This window comes from Limanda limanda, chromosome 15, assembly GCF_963576545.1.
Source record: "Limanda limanda chromosome 15, fLimLim1.1, whole genome shotgun sequence".
Taxonomy (NCBI): Eukaryota; Metazoa; Chordata; class Actinopteri; order Pleuronectiformes; family Pleuronectidae; genus Limanda; species Limanda limanda.
In genome coordinates this window covers 13,896,927-13,916,666 of record NC_083650.1, presented here as the reverse complement: position 1 = coordinate 13,916,666, position 19,740 = coordinate 13,896,927, and the positions used below count along the sequence as shown (strand labels likewise).

At 41.9% G+C, this 19,740-nt stretch overlaps 1 protein-coding gene across 1 annotated transcript; it reads left to right on the top strand.

Annotated features, from left to right (window-relative positions):
- The first annotated feature begins 11,108 nt into the window (after positions 1-11,108).
- agpat4 (1-acylglycerol-3-phosphate O-acyltransferase 4 (lysophosphatidic acid acyltransferase, delta)) lies at positions 11,109-15,656 on the top strand. The gene is made up of 9 exons (XM_061087691.1): positions 11,109-11,145; positions 12,035-12,216; positions 13,111-13,280; positions 13,362-13,523; positions 13,645-13,798; positions 13,897-13,999; positions 14,084-14,159; positions 14,676-14,874; positions 15,382-15,656. The coding sequence occupies exons 2-9, from the start codon at positions 12,039-12,041 to the stop codon at positions 15,471-15,473; spliced, it is 1,134 nt and encodes a 377-aa protein (XP_060943674.1). The 5' UTR covers positions 11,109-11,145; positions 12,035-12,038; the 3' UTR covers positions 15,474-15,656.
- The last annotated feature ends 4,084 nt before the right edge of the window (positions 15,657-19,740 follow it).

The window sequence follows — 19,740 nt, the reverse complement described above, 5'->3', positions numbered from 1 at the left end:
GACAAAAATGTGTTTGACAAGCACTGTGACTTTTTTGTTCGGTCGATTCCCCAACTACTAACATGGAGGAGGTACAGTTTAAGACCTATCCTGCAGTTAAAGATTACTGTGGAAATCAAGACAATTTAGCTTCACTTTTGGGAGCCATCTCCCGTCCCTCTTTATCACTCTATGATATGAACACTCAATTTCCTGTAAAAGTCTCCATCTTTTCAAATTGAAAGAAAGTCAGCCTCACACCTCTTATCCTATCAGTTCCTCACAAACCTTAAAAATGTGATAATGTAGTTGAGTTTGTAGCATCTGTCTCACAGCACAGCAACCAGGGAAGGAATTTTTTAGCAAACGATGGCAAGGCCAGGAAAAAAATGCACCATTAGGAAAAAATGGGGAAGTCAAGAGGTTGCTGTCGTAGCTCTGTGGCAGAGATATTTGGGTTAAGGGTCTGGTAACAGTCCAGGTGGCACACACCAAAGATCGGCTATGTGGGTCTGGCACCGGTGGCTGGTCTGGAGCCCAGAGCACGTTCCAGGGTGGTTCGTACGGCTTCGCCAGAGGATGTCAATGTGTCAAACAGTACAGCAGCGTTTTCTGCTGAGGTGAGTTTTCAGAAACCAGCAGGATGGATATCCTCGAAGAAACTGGCTGCAACTCGCTGAAAGAACATCAAGAAAAGTTCGCTTTCCCCGAGAAGATGAGCGGTTTGGATTCATCGACAGCGGATGAATTAAAGATCAGGTGGTTTTGTGCTGATGTGCTTTTATCTGGAGGTGCAAATGTGGACTTTGGCACCAGGTTGTCATTTTTAACAGCACATGGAGACCCACACAGCAGCGGCAGGAGAGGGAAGCCTCTTGTTCAAATGCAAGTTTAAAAAGGAGAACTGCTCTATGTGTGGTGTTCCCCTTCAGTCACACTGGTGTGAAATACCAGCCTGTCCAATGCTGGGATGATGTAACGATAGACAATAATATACTCTGCCTTTCTCCATTATAACTGCACATCACTCGTTATGCTTTTCACAGCTTTTCAAAAGTATGACAGCTTATAGACAAACATATCCATATCCTGAGAATATGAAGAAACCTCTTCCAAGGCCCAACAGTCCCCTTAAAATCATTTAAGCTGCACCAGATTTCACACACTCATAGATTTCAGTTCCCTAAACATGCCCGATTTTTGGGAGATTGTCAAACAAAACTACGCCCTTGCAATGTTAAGGAAAGGAACAACAATCTTGAATTTGCCCCTTTGTGTGGGTTTTGCACTAAACTAAGCTGTCTTCCCTGACCCATATCGCTCTACTATCATTCCAGCGAGTTTCGTGAAAATCTGCTCAGTTGTTTTCATGTAGTGTTGCTAATAATCGAACAAACTGATGAAAGTAACACAAAATCTCACCATGTTAAAGAAAGTGAATACTTTGACTGGGACCAGACCATTTTCAAAGCTTTCTTTATTGGCCCAAGTCATATCCTTCCACTTCCTTCAGTGGAAATCTCTTTGGTCGTGTTTTGTGTAATTCTCCTGACAAACAAAACATCCTTGGAGGAGGTGATTAACATCCTTTATAAAAACAAGATGGTGGATTAAACTTCTTCTTCATTTTCCCTTTCTACACATATATTTTGTGTCACAGGAAGAGTTTAACATTTTTGGAAAATCACTTCTTCATCCCTACAGTGTGCAGCTTCAGCCAGACGTTCGCACGAAGCCTGGAAACAGGAACCTTGGCTCTGTCCAGCGGTATCAAAACCCACCTTTCAAATCAGAAAATCCGCCGACACTCAAACCTCCGCCACCCAGGCTGCTGCCTTGACGGCAAAATACTTTTAATAAAAGACCAATTGTAACTTTGACTCCAAGGTAACATGCATTTTTTTCTCTGCCTCCCTGAATCCGAACAGAAATCAGCTTTCAGCGTTCCCACCGGCTCCTTCAGGGAGTGTTGTTGCTGAACAAAGTGACTGAGAGGCTGCCAAGGGCAAGGGTGCAAGGAAAGAAGTGGGCCTGTCGTTTGAAATAAAGTAAGTCATTTATTTCAGGGCACAAGTTCCGCTTAATCATCGGGAAAATATCCACGGCCCTTCTCCCTGCCAACCGTGGGGGCGCACACTGGTTTCACCCAGAGAACGGAGGTCCTGCAGCACAGGGGCTCCGCTCTGTCTCCAGCCGGCCTCTTTGATATGATCCGTGGGTTTGAGATGCTTCACTTCAGATGTTTTAAATGACTGGCATCAGGGACTGGTGAGGAGGCAAGGACTCCAAAAGAAGAAACGTTCAAGTGGAAAGCAGGAAAAGAGAAAAGGAGTTTTCCCATGCTGCAGTAATTATGGGTTTTGCTGAAAACATTTGCTGAAATCCAGGCTAAAAGAGGCACTCGACTTCAGGGATGTATATTCAAGAAAAAACTACTGGAACTGCGTTTTCTTTTCCTTTTTTTCCCCTCCACCAATCCACAAGAAGGCTCAGGGTGACAGAGCGAGGCTTGTTTCCACTTAGGTCCTGATGGCACCGGTGTGAAACTGAGAACAGATGCATTGAGTCTCATTAAATCAGGTTGTGAAGTGTTGGCCTGGCAGTAACCTTGCACACAATAAAGCCAGACAGTGCAGAGAGCTGCAGGTCTGAGATAACAGGAAAAAACTCCCAACTTCCCCTTTCGATTTGAGATAAATCATTGGTTTTAATGGTATCATCCAAGAGGGTTAACATCCAAGCACAACAGGGATGGCTGTGCTCGGAGATACTCAAACACCAACTGGCAGTCGCTGGTTTAATTTCATAGATTTGAACTTTTTGAAATGACCCGGTAGACGCTCAAATCCCCTGTCGTTCGAGTCAAGCTGAGCGGTGAGTCAGTCTGAAACCGAGCCAGAGAGGCGTCCTTGAGCGAGACGCAGCCTCCACCTGCTGGAGCAGTCAACGGCGCAGGTCGCCCAGAGGTCAGAGTCAAACCGAACCATTCTGACGTGAGAAATGAGTCGACTTTCCCAAAGATCACATCGTTTGCTAAACACGCGGCCGAGCGTTAACGTCGGAATGAAAACTTCGGTGCTAATCAGACGTTTTATGCACTTGCTCGGTGGGAGAGTGTCAGAGCTTTTGGCTCAAAGTAAACACTTTAACACAATCCAGACACCACGTTACACTGCACCTGCACCTGAAACAACACTGGAGCCGGATCAGCCCAATGTGTGTTGTTGGGTCGTCACAAAGATCTGCCTGTTTCCTGCATGAAGCTGGAAAACACAATCACCAGTGATCAGTGAGTTTAACCAGTTACTCTTTGTTGAGCTGTGTAGCATTTGTAATAAGTATATAAACACTCAATAGGTTTTATAACTGAATAAAATGCAGTGATACATTTATCTTGCATCAGATTTGATGACGTCTGACTTCACACAATGAGCAAATAAACATATTTGATAATACTATGTATCATAGCATTACATAACATGTTCCCTCATTCAGTGAGTATAAACATGCCATTTTCGCTGTTGCTAGGGAGGGTGATTAGCAATATTCAAAAACACAATACAGATAAAAAGTATCTACCTCAACCCTCGAAGGATAAGCAGTATAGACAAGAGATGGATATTGTCATTGTCAAGTTGTTCCTTACCTCCACCAAGTCAGGTGTTGTGTTTTCAGCCCTGTGTGTTTGTTTGTTTGTTTAGATTACACAGAAGCAACGAATGATGATTACAGCAAAGCTTTTTTGAAAGATTGTAGCATTGGTCAGGGAAGAACCAATTCAGGTTTGATACAGATCGGGATCACAGGGTTGATTTTTTTCACAATCTTTAACATTGCATTTTTTTACCATTTTCCTACAGAACAAGCTCATTAATGGGTCTTATCTTGGAATAATGTATATATTTAGGGAACTATTATCATCTTTTTATTTCAAAAACTAGAACTTTAGATAAAGAGGGTTGGTCAAAGTGAGTCTGAAAGTTTAGAAAGTAAAATGATTAATGCATGAGGGGGAAAAAAAAAAAAAATACATGGTAGATTCTCCTATTCTAACCTTTCTCTCACTCTCCGGGATTTTTCCAGGATGATATAACATATGCATATGTACATTACAGTGTGTTAAAAAGCATTAAATGAGCTAAATAGGCAGGGCAGCGTCCACAGACTACAATGCTACACGCCCCCCCCCCCGCCACCCCCCCCCCTTCTGTTTTTTTTACCAGTGGAAACAAGTGATCACTCCGTATCCTTTTACATCTCTGATGGGTTTTTCAGCCATGTTGCGCTCTGCTGTAATGGAACATCCACTCATGAAAATACACATGGCGAGCTGTTCGGAGATATCAGCCATTCTCGCCTCTCTCTTTTTCTTTTTTGTCCTTCTCTCGTTCCCCCCATCACAGCCCTAACGGAAAATCTGCCACGGTTTTCCCTTCTTCATGCCAAAAATATTTATTTTGACAAATCTTGAAAAGGGCTTATTAAAATATGTTGATATATTCAAAATGTATTATTTTTCTTTATCCATTTTGAACTCACCTATCAGTTTGAAGAAATTAGTTGATATCACTATGATGAGAATGTGTGGGGGTTCAGGGCCGTTCTGATCATTGCTCACAGTTTGTTCTCCCATTCCCGAGCATTCAAATCCCAATTTTGGGAAAAGGAGGCAGGGTTGAAGAAGAAGACATTTAATTGCGTATCCATGGTGTGTTTTAATCTTCTTCACCTTGGCAATAACATTCATTAAATACCATCACTCGGCCCAGTGCTTTTTGACCCAGTGCTTTTGGGCCCTCGGTTCAGGCCTCATTCATGGGCCCTGCAGCACTGATTTCATTGTAGGTTACTTTACTCTGCTCTTGAAAGAGCTCCTACAAGAAATGCAGGAAAACTGGAAGCATGATCAATTTACTCTTTGTGTTAACACCATCATTTACAGTTATATACATTTACTTTTTTCTCGGCAGACTGTTCACTTCAATGTCAGCACTGTCGGCTTTCCTGAGTGTTGAGTGATTGAATGAAAATCTGAGAAAATTAAGAATTATTGGGTTTGGTTGAAGCTTTCAACTGATTCATCCTAAAGAATATGTGGTGAACTGCATTGCATCTGTGGCAGGCATACATCGCCTCCAAATTATACAATGTATATATATTTGGCTGTAAAGGACATTTTTTCATATATATGTTAACAATCTTCCGACTTCTGTGAGAGGCTTTTTGGCTGCACACATGTCCAGGAGCACAGCTGTTGGCACCGTCTGAAAGTGTCAGAATGTGCATGCGATGGAAATCTTTCGAGGCAATCCCTACCCTACCAAACAGTTGGAATAGTCTTCACGAGCTATTTGGGAAAAAAATGCGAGGGCCCTTTTTATGCTTGTCGGAGCAGTAAAAACCGTCCTGATAACTTCAGTCGTTTCAAAGAATGCTGACACGGGACTGTGGGAACTCGCTCTCTGCGTCTCATGGTCCTGCAAACCTTCAGGTCGTTAACCAATCATTAAGTGGTTCTGAATGAAGCCACAGTAACGTACTTTACTATCAAATTACGTAACTGTATTATTACTACTACTGTATTATTAATGTTTTTAATCACTGTATTTTACTTTTGTCTGGGAAGGTTAAATGTAGGTTTTCAAGCTTTGTTTCATTGGATTTGATTTTGGAGTTGTCTTCAAGTCAAATATTTATGAGTCGACCCAATCGGGGGGTTGGAGCCGTGGTATTGTGGTCCTGCTAATACAAGCGCTCAGACAATGATGAGTCACCCCAGTTTATGTAGCATCAAATAACAAATAAAAACTAAACCTACCAACAAAAAGAAACTTGCACAAAACGTCAGTGTGATAGGAACTACCTATTGGATGCGTTTTTTGACTTTACTTTGGTCCATGTCCCGTCCACTAACATGGAGGAGATGGGGTTGATGGCCTCTTCTATCTGTATACCAAGCCACCAGGGAGCAAATGAGATGCTTTGGCTTCACTATCATCCATCTCTATGTGGAGTCTATTGTTCCAAGTATCAAAAGTAAAGGTCGTTCTGCTTTAATCTGCAAAGTAGTATTTGTAGCAATCAGGTAAATGCAGTGGAGTAAAAGTGTGAATTAGCATAAAGAAGAAATAATAGAAATAATACAAACTTCTTCATTTTTACGACTGCAGTATCACATTCTGCACAAAGTCACCGGCTTGATTACAGCTGCAGAACCATTGGGAATATTATTATATTTCCGATTGGACAAACCGTCTCTACCTCACATGTGCTGCGACCAGCAACCAGAGTTCTGCACATGTGACCTCACGCTGAATGTCTCTCTCATTCCTCAGTGTTCAAATCCCAATTCTGACATCTGTCAGGTGAGGCAGGGTTGAAGAAGAGGACATGTGATGCTAAACCCTGCTGTGTTTTTATCTTCCTCCCCTCGGTGATGGCGTTACATCAAACACCTCCACTCGACCCGGTGCTTTCTGGCCCTCGGTCCGGGCCTCATGCGTGGGCCCTGGAGAGCAGCGGAGCAGGTGTCTCCGGGAAACCGCCCGGTGTTTCTCTGACAGTCGGATGTGTCGGAGAGGCCCGCTGCTGCGTTGTCGTCTCGTGTGATGGACGAGGCTACAGCGCTCGGAAGGAACACGGCCCTGCGTACATCAGGATCTCATTACTGGCTTATTGCACATATACACTATGTCAAATAAAGTTTAGACCTCGGGCCTTGCTGTCACTTTTTCTGATTTCCACTTTTTTCCTACATGTCCAAGAGGCCGATGCGTGGTGCGTTCAGAAAATCTGAGCACATCCACTCCTGTCAGGACACTTCAACATGAAGTCATGCAAACTTACCTAATCTGATTTAACACCTTATTTACTGAAGCCTGAGTTCTTTCTGATTTATTCGCTACATTTGCACAAATGTAGTCATTCACAGTTTCCCAGGATTCTAACCAATGCAGCTGAATGTGCTGTCGAGCGAAATCACTCAGGCTCATGGAGCGGATCCATTTTGTCTCCTTTCCCCAGATTTTCCCTCGTTCACTGAAAATAGAAAGTTTCATACCAAAACGACTTCAATTGGTAACACGCAAATGAATCAAGTTATTTCAAATTTAATTTAAAATTGTGTTGACATGATGTATCTTTAAGCTAGACAAACTCAAGTCATTTGTCTGCAACCATTGGAAGTTGGTCCGACAATTTCCTTTTTCCTGTTAATCTTTCTTTCCATTCATTGTATTACAATAAGTAAATTCATTGCACTGTAAGAAATAGGCTTTCCCACAGTGAGACCTCAAAACCAATGAGTAAAGTATGAGAATTGTCCGCCGACGTGGGCCGATTACTCTGAGGAGTTATGCAAAGATGAAGAATTAGTGTTAATTTGATTCTGGAAAAAAAGCCAGTCCCAGTCGCAGTGACGCAGAATGACTCATAAATCACTCGTATTCAACAATTCCTTCTTAATCCTCGGTGCATTCTTCAGACGGCATCAAACAGTTCCTCCAAACCGTCCCTGTGTTTCTGAGCCAGACGTCTGCGTCTCCCTGGCTGCGCGCTGGAAAGCTTCAGGCAGCTGCATCAACCTGACTGGACGAGAGAAACTGCCAGCTACAGACACTGATTTTTATGAGAACAAATATTTAATTTTGGCAAATAAATGAAAAAACAAGCACCTTTCAAATTAAAAGGATGTTCTATGTTCCTAATAGGGCGATAAGAAAGAGGTTTAAAGGATTAAAGCGGATGTTATGGCACCGAGTTTTCCCACGTGTCAACAATTGTCCAGCTCCATTACATCTGGTCTCCAGTTTGATCTGGCGAGGACGCTTTTTTCAAATCATTTTTATGGCCTCCCTGCTTGATTTAATGGCAGACAATAAATAGGAGTGTAGGAGAAAGTCATGCAACAAATATCAAGAGCTGCACTCAGACTCTTATATGGTCTCTGGTTGCTGGCTCCTCCGCTGCACGGCCCTAGAAGGGCAACGCTAACAGTGACACGTAACTCATTTAATGGAAGCTGACATTTCTTGGAAAGGGGTAACTTCTTGTGGGGTGTCCCTGCAACACATTTTTGAATCCAGCAACCTCAAATCAACTGCACTTTTCCACTGGAGAGTGAATGGGAACGAGACGCCCTCCTTCCTGGCGACCCGTGGTTTGTCTCTTCAGTTTAACAACCACTTTCAAGGCGTATGTTTTCACTGTGATTTACATTTTCCATTTAAAAAAAAAAATTCTCATCCAGGTCTCTTTGCATAGCTGACGGGCTTTGGAGTGGAGCGATACAGCCGAGGCAGCTCTCGGAGTGCATCTATGAGGCAGATGATAATTTCTGCTCATTTTAATTTCACACATCTATATTTCTTTGGTAACATCGAAGCTACAAACTTGTTTATGACTGTGCAGTAACACGTCTCCTTGAAGAAATACAAAGGTTTTGCCACATGCCGTTAAAGTCCCCCTCTTCCTGTGTTTTCTGCTTGTTTTCACTTCACTCAGAGTTCGACCTTCACTCTGCAGAATGATGCTGTTTTCACACAAAGAGTTTGACCCTCAATCACTTTAAATCTGAGTTTAACACGTGCAAGAGCATGACTCATCATCGAAGAACCAATGTCCGAAATGTCACTTACACAAGTGTAATGGGGAAACTTGAAATACTGATAGGCTGAGGAGGGAGTTCCAAATGAAGAAGATAACATCTTGCACCAGATCTCATTAAACAAGGGAATCATGAGTAGATGTGACATTCGTTATTTATAAAAAAGTTGGTTCAACTTTTCGTGTTGATGGATTGTCACCGCTCTGAAGGACATTGTGTTTCCTTCCCTGTTGTTTGTTATTTGGCTGGTATGTGTGGTTGTATGTTCGAAAGCAACATCACACAAAAACCAGGAATGATGGGAGGATGTGGGAGGTGTCCGGGAAGAACCCATTAAACTTTGGTGCAGATCTAGTTCAGGGGGCGGATCCAGGATTTCTTTTGACTTTCTTTAACATTGTGATGTGTTTTCATCATGTTGGGCCTTGGTGGAGTAATGTACTCTACTGAGTGCCATTCTAATTATAGTTCATTGAACTTTGATGATTCATTTGAAACAAATATGTATCCTGCACTGATTATTTTCATGTCTTTTGGTATCATACTTTTATTTTATGGTCATGAAATTACCACTTGAGCCACTTCACTTTGCAGAAATGGCATCATCTGTCCTTTAAGATAGTTAAAGCTCTCGGATTTGAATTAAAAGTCTTTCAGCTAACATTGCAAACCTGCTGTTGTGAAGCTAGAAAGTGACACACACACACACACACACACACACACACACACACACACACACACACACAACTCTTTGTCTTTGGTATTTGAAGACAAACAGCTTCCTGGGCTGCTCCAGCGTCTGTTCAGACCACTTCAGACAGACACTTCCTCTCCTCAAGGTTATTTGGCCGTAAAGGACACGACGGCTGAAGCATTTTGGGACTTGTAAAAATAAAAGAGAGAGAGAGAGAGAGAGAGAGAGAGAGACTTTGGAACACTTCTCACTGACCTACAAAAGGTGGAACAATCATGTGACCCCTGGCAAGCTCCTTTTAGTTGTCCCTGGTTTGCAGAGAATAATAATCTATTAAAGTTTGGTGCAGAGTTTAGAAAAAGATACCACATCATAACATGTTTTGTAATGTTGTGAGCACACAAGATAAAATTAATCTCTTATTTATGGTTCATGCAAGGGGTGGTGGTATTTTCCTCATCTAAAGGGGCAGCTGTTTTCAGTGCATCTGTATCTCCCTCTAGCGGTGGCACAGGCAACTTGTCTAAGATGTTATTTTTTAAGTAAGCAAGAAAAAGCTAATGTTTTGTATGTCAGTCTGTTTCCACTTCCACAGTGTTTTACTTACAGCTTGGGACTGTTGTTTTTTTCTGTGAGAAGACAAAACTCTTTTAGGAAGTGAGTCGTTCAGCCAAGAGAAATCTTGCTTTTATTAAAACTGACTTTGAGTCTTGAGGAAAAGTTTTGTCTACCTGAGTGATGGCCTACATGTCAAGGCAAAGTATGAAATAGTGCAGAAGACATCTGGAACTTTTATCATTTGATGCAGTATAAAACAAAATAGGACATTTTAGGGGCAACTTATTATGAACATTATCATTTGATCAAGAGCAACAATTTAACTTTCGACTTTAAAGAACAAAACACTTTTTTGATTATATAGTCCATAGCTGTACTCCACAAACTGGGACTTAATGTGCTCATCTGTGTAAATGTGAAAATTGTATTGCAATTTAATTAATTGTCTGCTACGTTCATTCAGCACATCAGTAATGAATGTAGACTTCTGGATCAGGTATGAAATCACATGATAAAACGTTTACTTTACAAGTTCTACTTTATTCTCTAGAAATATATAAAATAAAAAGGTCAACAGAGGTTGAATATATTTGGATGTTAGAGTTCATCAGCTGCACACGTGTTTTTTGTTACTTTTTTATATTTATTATTAAAACCTGTTAATCAACTGCTCCTAGCAAAAAAACGCACATACGATTTTGCGACTACAGGTGGCGCTGTCCACCAAGATGGTCAGCGCATCCCAGTGTGTCAGTTCCTGTAAAACAATGTGGCTTCACATCAGACACAGAGAAGAGTTATTAATTTGTATAAATCAGTGGTTATCACAAAGATTCGGTTTCAAAAATAAAATCAAACTGACATGTTAAATAATAACAATATAATAATAAAAAAATATATAAAAATACAAAAAAGCCCAGTGCGCGTGCGTCTTACTTCCTGTGTCCAAATATGGGCAACGCAAAGAGAAAGAAAAAATACTAGAGGTCTCACTGCGTCAGTTAACGACAACATGCATCTTCGGGAAATTTTTTTTATATCCCCTGAATTATTCATCCCGAGGTGAAACATGTGCTGCAACCAGATGAGACTGATCACTTATCAATGAGTTTTTCTCATCACATCTGTCACCATGGCAACATGTGGGGCCCCTGCTGCCTCCCAGATGTTGACGATCTTCGCCGCCTCCTCCGCTCCACAGTGTCAAGAAGGAAGCGGCACAGACGTCTCCATCCCCGGCTCCAGGCGTGGTCTCAGTTGGGTGCGGTGCTCCGGGGCTTGTTCGGCTGAAGTTCCCTGAGTGAGACTGGTGAGCAGCAGCAGCAGCACATGTGCAGAGCAGGACAGAGAGGAGAAGAGCAGAGAGGAGCTGACATGCAGAGAAGAGTCAAGTGAACTCTGGTGCTTGTGCGTAATCAGGGCTGTGAGTGTGTGTGTGTGAGGGTGAGTGTGTGTGTGAGAGAGAGAGAGATAGAGAGAGACAGAGAGAGAGAGAGAGAGAGAGAGAGAGAGAGAGAGAGAGAGAGAGAGAGAGAGCGAGAGAGAGAGAGAGAGAGAGAGAGAGAGAGAGAGAGAGAGAGAGAGAGAGAGAGAGAGAGAGAGAGAGGACGCCCTGATAGAGGTGAGAGTCACATGCTTTTTTTTCCCTGTTTGTCAGAAAAAAGTTGACATGTGACTCAGCGTGGTGAAATAATCCCTGTCACTGTTCTGCTGCATTTCCGTGATGCTGCTTCTTCGGACACTGAACTCTTTCTGACAGAGCTTCAGCAGATGTATGTGCTTATTGATGACACACTAACCCTGTGTGTGAAATATGACATGCAAGAAACAAGCCTTTACCCTATGATATGGGTGTGTTTTTATAAATACAGTACATGATTATAACCAAATATACAGAACTTTAACTAAGAAATCAAACACAGTTTTTAAGTAAAATGTAAACACAAATAATATACACATCTTCCCTGCACTGTTTATTCTGTATATATAAAAGTTTTCTGATAGGTTCAAGTTGGCAAATGTCTATGAAAGACTTATAACAAAATTGGCCAGTTTTTATTGCCCAATGGATTAATTGATGGGGCTCTGTACAGTATGAAAAGGTGCACTGTGAGGAACAAGCTGTTATCTTAGAGTGAGGCGTGTGGCATGTGAAGGCTTGTTGTGTTCCAATGCTTAAAGTTGTGCAACGTTCACAGAACAATGGGCCTCCTGCAGCTGCTGAAGTCCCAGTTCCTTTGCCACCTGCTCATTTTCTACGTGCTCCTGGCGTCGGGCCTCATCGTCAACCTGTTGCAGATCTGCACTCTGCCTCTGTGGCGGGTCAGCAAGCAGCTGGCCCGCAGGATCAACATCAGACTGAGCTACTGCATCAGCAGCCGTGAGTAGCCGCTGTCATTCTCTGACACTAGAGCCGCTTTCAGACCTGCACTGAAGCCCAGATATTTTCCTGCAAATTTCCAAAAGGGCTGTATTTGAGAACACAAACACCTGGGTCACTGATCTGGACATTTTTAGGAACTTTTCCTGCCAACCCCCAAGTGAAATGTCCGAGGGAGTGGGTTTGTTGATGACATTTTAAAAATGTGACATGTGACAAAGAAATACATATCTCAGGATGAGGACAAGGTGTCGTTCACGTAGAGGATACCAACAAAGATGTCAACTTGGAAAGACAATGGGATCTGATATCTTTTGGCGACGGCTTCAAGGTTCAGTCTGTACGATTTAGGAGAAAGGGATCTATTGACAAAGAAATTATAGAAAATAATCCTGAGTGATGTTTCATCTAAATTGTATGAATTGTTGTTTTCTTTACCCTAGAATGGGCCCTTAATATTTAGATACTTTATATTTACATCAGGAGCGGGTCCTCTCTACGGAGGCCGCCATGTTTTTCAGTAGTGAAATTGGACAAACTAAACACTTTTTGAGGTTTTTTTTTTTCCTTTTCTTTTTGTCGTGAACACGTCTGACCCGGACAATCTCTTTCTGTGTACTGTCTTCATATGTAAAAGGAAATCTCAGAAAAATGTCCCAACCCATTTTTCCAGAGTTCTTGTCTGATAATAAATGACACTGTATTGAGTTGTCTGATGCTGCAGTGTTTGTTTCGCTTCTGGGAAGAAACAATTTATTTCAATGGTAACTTGTAATGAAAAAGATCAAAGTCTGCATGAAGCATATGACCAGTTTACAAACACAGTCAAACCCTTTTACCCTTTTCACACAAAACATAGCTATGTCTAAATCATGGCGTCTCTATGATCCTCAGAGTTGGTAGCTGTCCTGGAGTGGTGGTCTGGGACACAATGTACGCTCTACACGGATCCAGAGAGCTACCCACTGTATGGGAAAGAGAACGCCATCGTGGTTCTGAATCACAGTTTTGAGATCGACTTCCTGTGCGGCTGGACCTTCTGTGAAAGATTCGGAGTCCTCGGGGTAAGAGAAAGACAAATCCCACCAGCTTCAGACATTTTTTGTTCTTCTTTTCTTTACCATTTCAATTTCTACATTCTCCAGAGTTCAAAGGTGTTGGCCAAGAAGGAGCTGGCTTATGTTCCAGTGATTGGTTGGATGTGGTACTTCATGGAGATCGTTTTCTGTAAGAGGAAATGGGAGGAGGACAGAAGGACGGTGGCGCAGAGTCTTCAGAACCTGTGGGATTATCCAGAAAAGTTCTGGGTAGGTGTCAGCCTGTGGAAAATATCGTAAAAATGAAGATGGCGTAGAGTTGTAGTGATGTCACAGCGATGTTTTTCTTTTAATAACTCCACTGATGAACTCTCTCTCCCCGGGGCTATAGTTCTTGCTTTTCTGCGAAGGCACGCGATTCACGCCAAAGAAGCACCAGATCAGCATGCAGGTGGCTGAGAGCAAAGGTCTGCCCAAGCTGAAGCATCATCTCCTGCCCAGGACCAAGGGATTCTGGGTAACCGTCCAAAACCTCAGGGGAACAGGTGAGTGTCCGTCGCGAGTATTTCAACATGGCCGCCGGTACATTCAAGAAACAGAGAGTTGTATACAGTTGACTTCCGCTGTGTGTCTCGTCTCGTAGCCGTGGCTGTTTACGATTCCACACTGAACTTCAGAAACAACGAGAAGCCGACCGTGCTTGGAATTCTCAACGGGAAGAAATATCATGCAGATTTATATGTGAGGTAAGTGTTTAGCAGTGAGGGTTGCTAAGTTTCATTTGGTAATCTCATTTTTTAAATCTAAGACATCTGATTTTCTCTTTGCAGGAGAATCCCTCTGGAGCAGATCCCCGAAGATGAGGCCGAGTGCGCCGCCTGGCTCCACAAGCTCTACCAGGAAAAGGTGAGACGCTAACAGCTTTCTAGCTTCTCTCATTCGCTCTACAGCTGTTTTCAGACATGCACCAAACTCCACACATTCTCCTGTAATTTCCCAGAGGGTCTGTATGTTAGACGGCAAATGTCTGAGTCAGTTGTTCTCTACCTTTTCTGGACATTTTACTCGTGTTGAAAACGTTTCTAACATACGACAGATGCTAAACTGAAAAAAGAATAGAAATACCTCACGTTGAAAAAGAGAAGATCGAGGAAGAGCAAATCTGACTTTATTTATATATGACGCCGTTCTCGAAAGTTGCAATAAAGGGTACTTAATAATGCAGTTAACAATACAGCAATATAATGTCGTTCTTCAGATGCCAAATGGTTGAAAATGTCGGAACCCAATTTCCAGACAACTTTCCAGAGATCATGACGAGTCATGAATAATTTTGAGAATTAAGAGCTTTTCACCACTGAAACGTGCTAAAAATTGTAGTTTCTTTGGTATTGAGTGTTTTCTGCATTGATTTATCTGCAGGACAGCTTTCAGGAGCATTACACACAGACGGGACGTTTCCCCGGGCCGATAACAAGCCCCCCATCCCGACCGTGGTCCTTGATCAACTGGCTGATCTGGTCCTGCCTGCTCCTCTACCCTCTTGGCCTGCTGCTCGCTCAACTCATCAGCTCTGGATCAATGTTTACCCTCTTTGGTGCTGTGGCTCTCTGCGCTGCAGGTTGGTTACATTACAATCAAGCCAAACGATCAGTCAGTGTGTTTAGTCAGAAATGGGTGTAACAGTTTAATCAGTTTCCTTTTGTTCAAATGTCCCATAAAGCAGCAGATCTGAGAAATCAAATGAACAGTAAGTCTGTATTTTTTCTGGAAATTGTGGTTAATCAGTGCTGGGAGCATGTTCCCAACAGCATCCAGGCATGTGCTGACCGACTGAAGTTAAACATTCATCCAAGCAGTTTTACAAAGATGCTCTAAATTGACGAGAGGAGCCTGGGTTCATGAGGAGCATGACATCAGGCCTCAAGTCTCAAATTCAATCTTGTCCTTTAATTCCAATCCTGAAAAGTCTTTCTACTTTGAGGGTAAATTTACAAGATTATAAAGTGGAATTTACTGTGGAAATAGCCTCATCATGTACAGGATACCAAAACCTGACACCACTCATCCTTTACTTGTCTGTTCATTTTCTGAATGTTTTTTTTTTTTCTGGATCTTTCCCACACAGCTTCACTGGGAGTTCGCTGGATGATCGGCCAGACTGAGACCGACAAAGGCTCCAGCTACGGGATCAAGGAGGTTCCTCTGAACAACAACTGAGTCGACTCCGAGAATCTTAAAAACACCGGCCTGACGGCAGCTTACTGCTCCAACAAGTACAAACTTGCTTCAAAGCACAAAACAAACAGGGTTGTCTTGTTTTTATGCTCATGACCTCAACTTTGAGGATCATGATAATGGACTGAGTTGAGCAGCTTCCTTTAGGTTCCTTATCATAAAAATATGAGCCAAGAAAACAACATTCACTGTAAATCTGAAGATTAATATTTAAATACAGTCGGGGCAGAACTTTTACCTTTAAAAAGACTAATTAAAACCGTAAATTTAACTCTTTGATTGAAATTTTTATGGTTGAATAAAACATATTTTACTTAAAAAAGAATAATTCTGGTTCCTTGATGTTCAGTGTTTGTAAGGAACACTACAAGAGCAGCAGAGGTCCAGAAGTTGTAGTTTGTCCTTTTGTCCTTGTCAGGACTAGTAGACCTCATGGGGACCAAACCCGGTCCTTATTATGCAAAACGTAATTTCTTAGGTCCTGGTTCAGATTAGAAAGAAGATGTAAATTGTTGATGGGTGACGGTAAAGCATGAGTTGGTCATGGCTAAAGTCAAGGATAAGGTTTGGATTAGGGCAACCACAATGAATGGAATGCATTGTTCTAACAAGGATGGCTGTGCTATCCATGTGTGCGTGTGTGTACTTGTACTTATGAGCAGTGACCTTATGGAGTGAGGACCCTTTTGCAGGACCTCACTTTTTCAAAGGGCTGTTAAAGGGTTAACACTTGGTTTTAGGGTTAGAAAATGGAGTGGAATAGGGAACTAATTATGTCAATCAGTGTCTTCACTAAGATAGAAGTACAGGAATGTGTGCGTGTGCGTTCAGCAGCAGGACTGAGGGGGAGCCGGCCCCGTTTCTAATTTGTAATTAACTTCACTCGAGTAACGAGAGCAGCTCCTCACCAGTTAACAGATTTCCTTGAAAAAAAACCCAGAAGGCTTTAACTTGTCATCTACTAAAAATAGCCACTTAAAAGCTGATGTTTGTATTTGCACATTAACAAGTGATGAATAACATACTGTCTATTAGAAGGTGTTGACATTAGGACTAAAGACGAGAAGAGTCACAGCCTGAGGGACGCCTCCCTGTGGTTTTAATAAATACATGTACTGGCACATAACATAAATTCTCCACGTGGAGATGCAGCTAATCTACCAGTCATCTCGTATTGACAGTAAACACAGAGGTAAAGCCAGCACGTGCTTCAGTCTGTCTCCTCCCTCACGGCTCATATCTACAGTTAGCATCTCAGATAGGACGCAGCAGAGCTCCAGATATCTGCTGCTCTCCTGTGACCTTTGCTCATTAAACCTGTCAAATCTGTCTAGAATTGCACAAGTTCACACTGGACTTGAAGCTATAGAGACCCCTGGTGGTGGTGGTGTTCAAACGCTCCTCACCTGCAGTTCCCAGTGAGCTGTTCATCTGGGCTGTTCACTGCCAAGATGTTGTTCCTCAACCGAAAGGACTCGGCTCATTCAGGCCTGATGATGTCACTTTGTTGCTGATGTTTTCGACATCACAAAGCTATGAGGAGAACATCATTTCATATCTTTGTTGATTTATTTTCCTCTGTCACCATCATGCTATGTCCCGTTCCTCCAGCCCTCTCCTGGTACCTGGACATTTCAGTCACTGCCAAATGGGAGAAGCCTTTGTGTCGTTTTTGTTGGCCTCTAAGACAATTGCCTACAATGCAGGGACATTTTATTTTTCTATCGTCCTATAACAAACATTTTGAGTGAATTAAATTCTCAAGGTTTTATATTAAAAGCTAATAATCTAAATTGTCATGTGTCTTATTAAGTCATGGTGCAATAAAAACAGATACTAAAAGGATACAATGTGTTTTCACTTATTGCATTTTTATTCAGCCTCATCAATCCTCCAAATTACATTATATTATTATTATTCTGCTCCACTGAAGCCTGAAAGCTTTAGGATCTTAACATCTCTGTGAAATGTATGTCTGTAATAAGGTGGAGGTAAAAATATATTTATCTTTATGGTCATCTGCTCCAAACTATATACAAGTAGTATTACAGTTATTTACAGCTTACTGATACCTGACTGTACAGGTTTTCTGTGCAGTCGTTTGGTGACAGCAGAATAATATTTCATTAGATTTTTCCTGACAGCACATTTTCCACTTTGCCTTTTTAAGTGTAACTTTAGATGATAAACGCCAGACTTTTTAAATTACGGCTGCCAGAGTCTCTTATGAGCTTTGGCTGCTAAACTTCTTCTAATCAAACTTTTAACCTAATTTGGAGAAAAGGCACCCAGATCTGTACAAGGTAGTTTAATTAACAAATTAAATAAAAGTTAAATATTGAAAAATCCTGTGATTCCATGTAAGATTTACAAATATAAGGTTTCAGGGGTTCTGAGCTCTTGTGTCAGAGCAGGCAGAGAACTGCAAGTTACGGTCACACCTTAGGTCAATATTGGCCCTGAGCGGATTTATCTGTTTAACAGATCTGAGTGCGCCGGTATCTCTCACCTCTAGGTGTGTTGGTGTTTACACAGGAAACCTAGTGGTTTCGGTTTCAGCCTGTGAATTCCTTCCCTGCCACCTCTATGGTATTATTGACTTGTCTCTGCATTGATCTATCAGCAGAATGACTGTCAGCAACATTACAGGGAGTTTCCCCGGCACCATAACCAGCCCTCCACAGCGACCCTGGACCTTGATCAACTGGCTGTTCTGGTCCTACTTGCTCCTCCACCCTCTGGGCCTGCTACCCGCTCAACTCATTCATTTAGAAACCAGGGAATCATTATCACTGCTCTGCTCAAAGGCAAAAATCAGGTCAGGTGATGTAAAGTGTGTCAGTATAAATTCAGGTCAATCAGCACCAAGTTTCTCACTTATTACTCAATATATTTTGGTAATCCTCAATAAGTCTTATGACAGTGTTGTTAATGAAAGGCTTGTGGTCCAAATACTCCTTACAGCATTTTATCTTTAGAAAGTCCTTCTTTGAAAGGCCTTTTAAGTGATCCAAAAATCCCTAAAACATATATTATAATATATAAATAACTAATAAGAAAAAGAAAAGTAGTACATTAAAATTACATGTTTAGAACTTGAATGAAGACAAACATTGAGTTAGTTTGTATCTCCATCATGTTGAGATGACAATCAATCTCAATTTGAAGTTGATCTGATGTAAGTCCTGGGACAAGTACCTCAAAGTCAAAATGTCGATTATGGCCACTAAATGCCAAATAGCAGGCTTCCTGTTGCATTTTTCCAATTGCACCAATATACTTTTTTGTTTGTCTGGTCATGATACACCTGTGTATCGATTTTTGTGAAGATCAGTCCTATTGGCAGACTGAAAGCTTGCATTGTCTAGCACCGTATTGCATAACTGACCCTCTGTGTTTGAGACTTAAATAATATTGTATTGTTCTCCTTCTTGATCTTCTCCTTCACAGCTTCACTTTCCTCTATGCGCTGAAGTCTAAAGATCCTGAAACTGAACAGTGCCATGCAGCCTGTGTCCCTCATACAATGGAGATATTTCAGGATAAAGGTTTCCCTTTTTTGTATACCTCATTCTGGTAAAAATGCCATTGTGAAGAAAAATACACGTTTCACTTATAAAAACAAATTGGTTTATTAATATTGTTTGTACATAGCAAACACTTTAAGAGCAGCAGAGGACCAGAAGTTGTGTGTCGTCGTCTTATGTTTGGTTGTGTGGAAGTTGTGTGTTCAGCAGCAGGGAGGGAGAGCAGGCCGGGTGTCGGCTACGCTCCAGTCGCGTGAACAGGTCTTCATCAGTGACCAGTGGACTTGAACATTGCTCCGACTTGACGTTAACTCCTCAGCGAAAGGCAAAGAAAAAATACACGTAATAAAATAAAATCCTTCCCAGCTCCCCGCCCCCCCCACCCGCCAGAACGACGACTGATAAATTAAATCGGACTATTTGGATGGTGCTCATTTCATCAAGGTAAACCGGCGTCTCCTTCCATCCTCCTCTGCCTCACCGGGCGACTGAAGTAAGATTCCCCCCTCCTCTACTCAACTGCCCCCTGGGGTAAACAGTTTAAAAGTGCCATAGATTTGACCCCCCCCCCCCCTCCACACACACACATGTTTAAAAAAAAAAAAAATAAAGGTATTCATCAATGCCTTTTCAGAGGTCTCTTTACCAGTGAGAACAAGAAACGTGGTAATAATTACTTTAACTTTACAATATTGTTTATACAAGAATTAAAGCCAATCCTA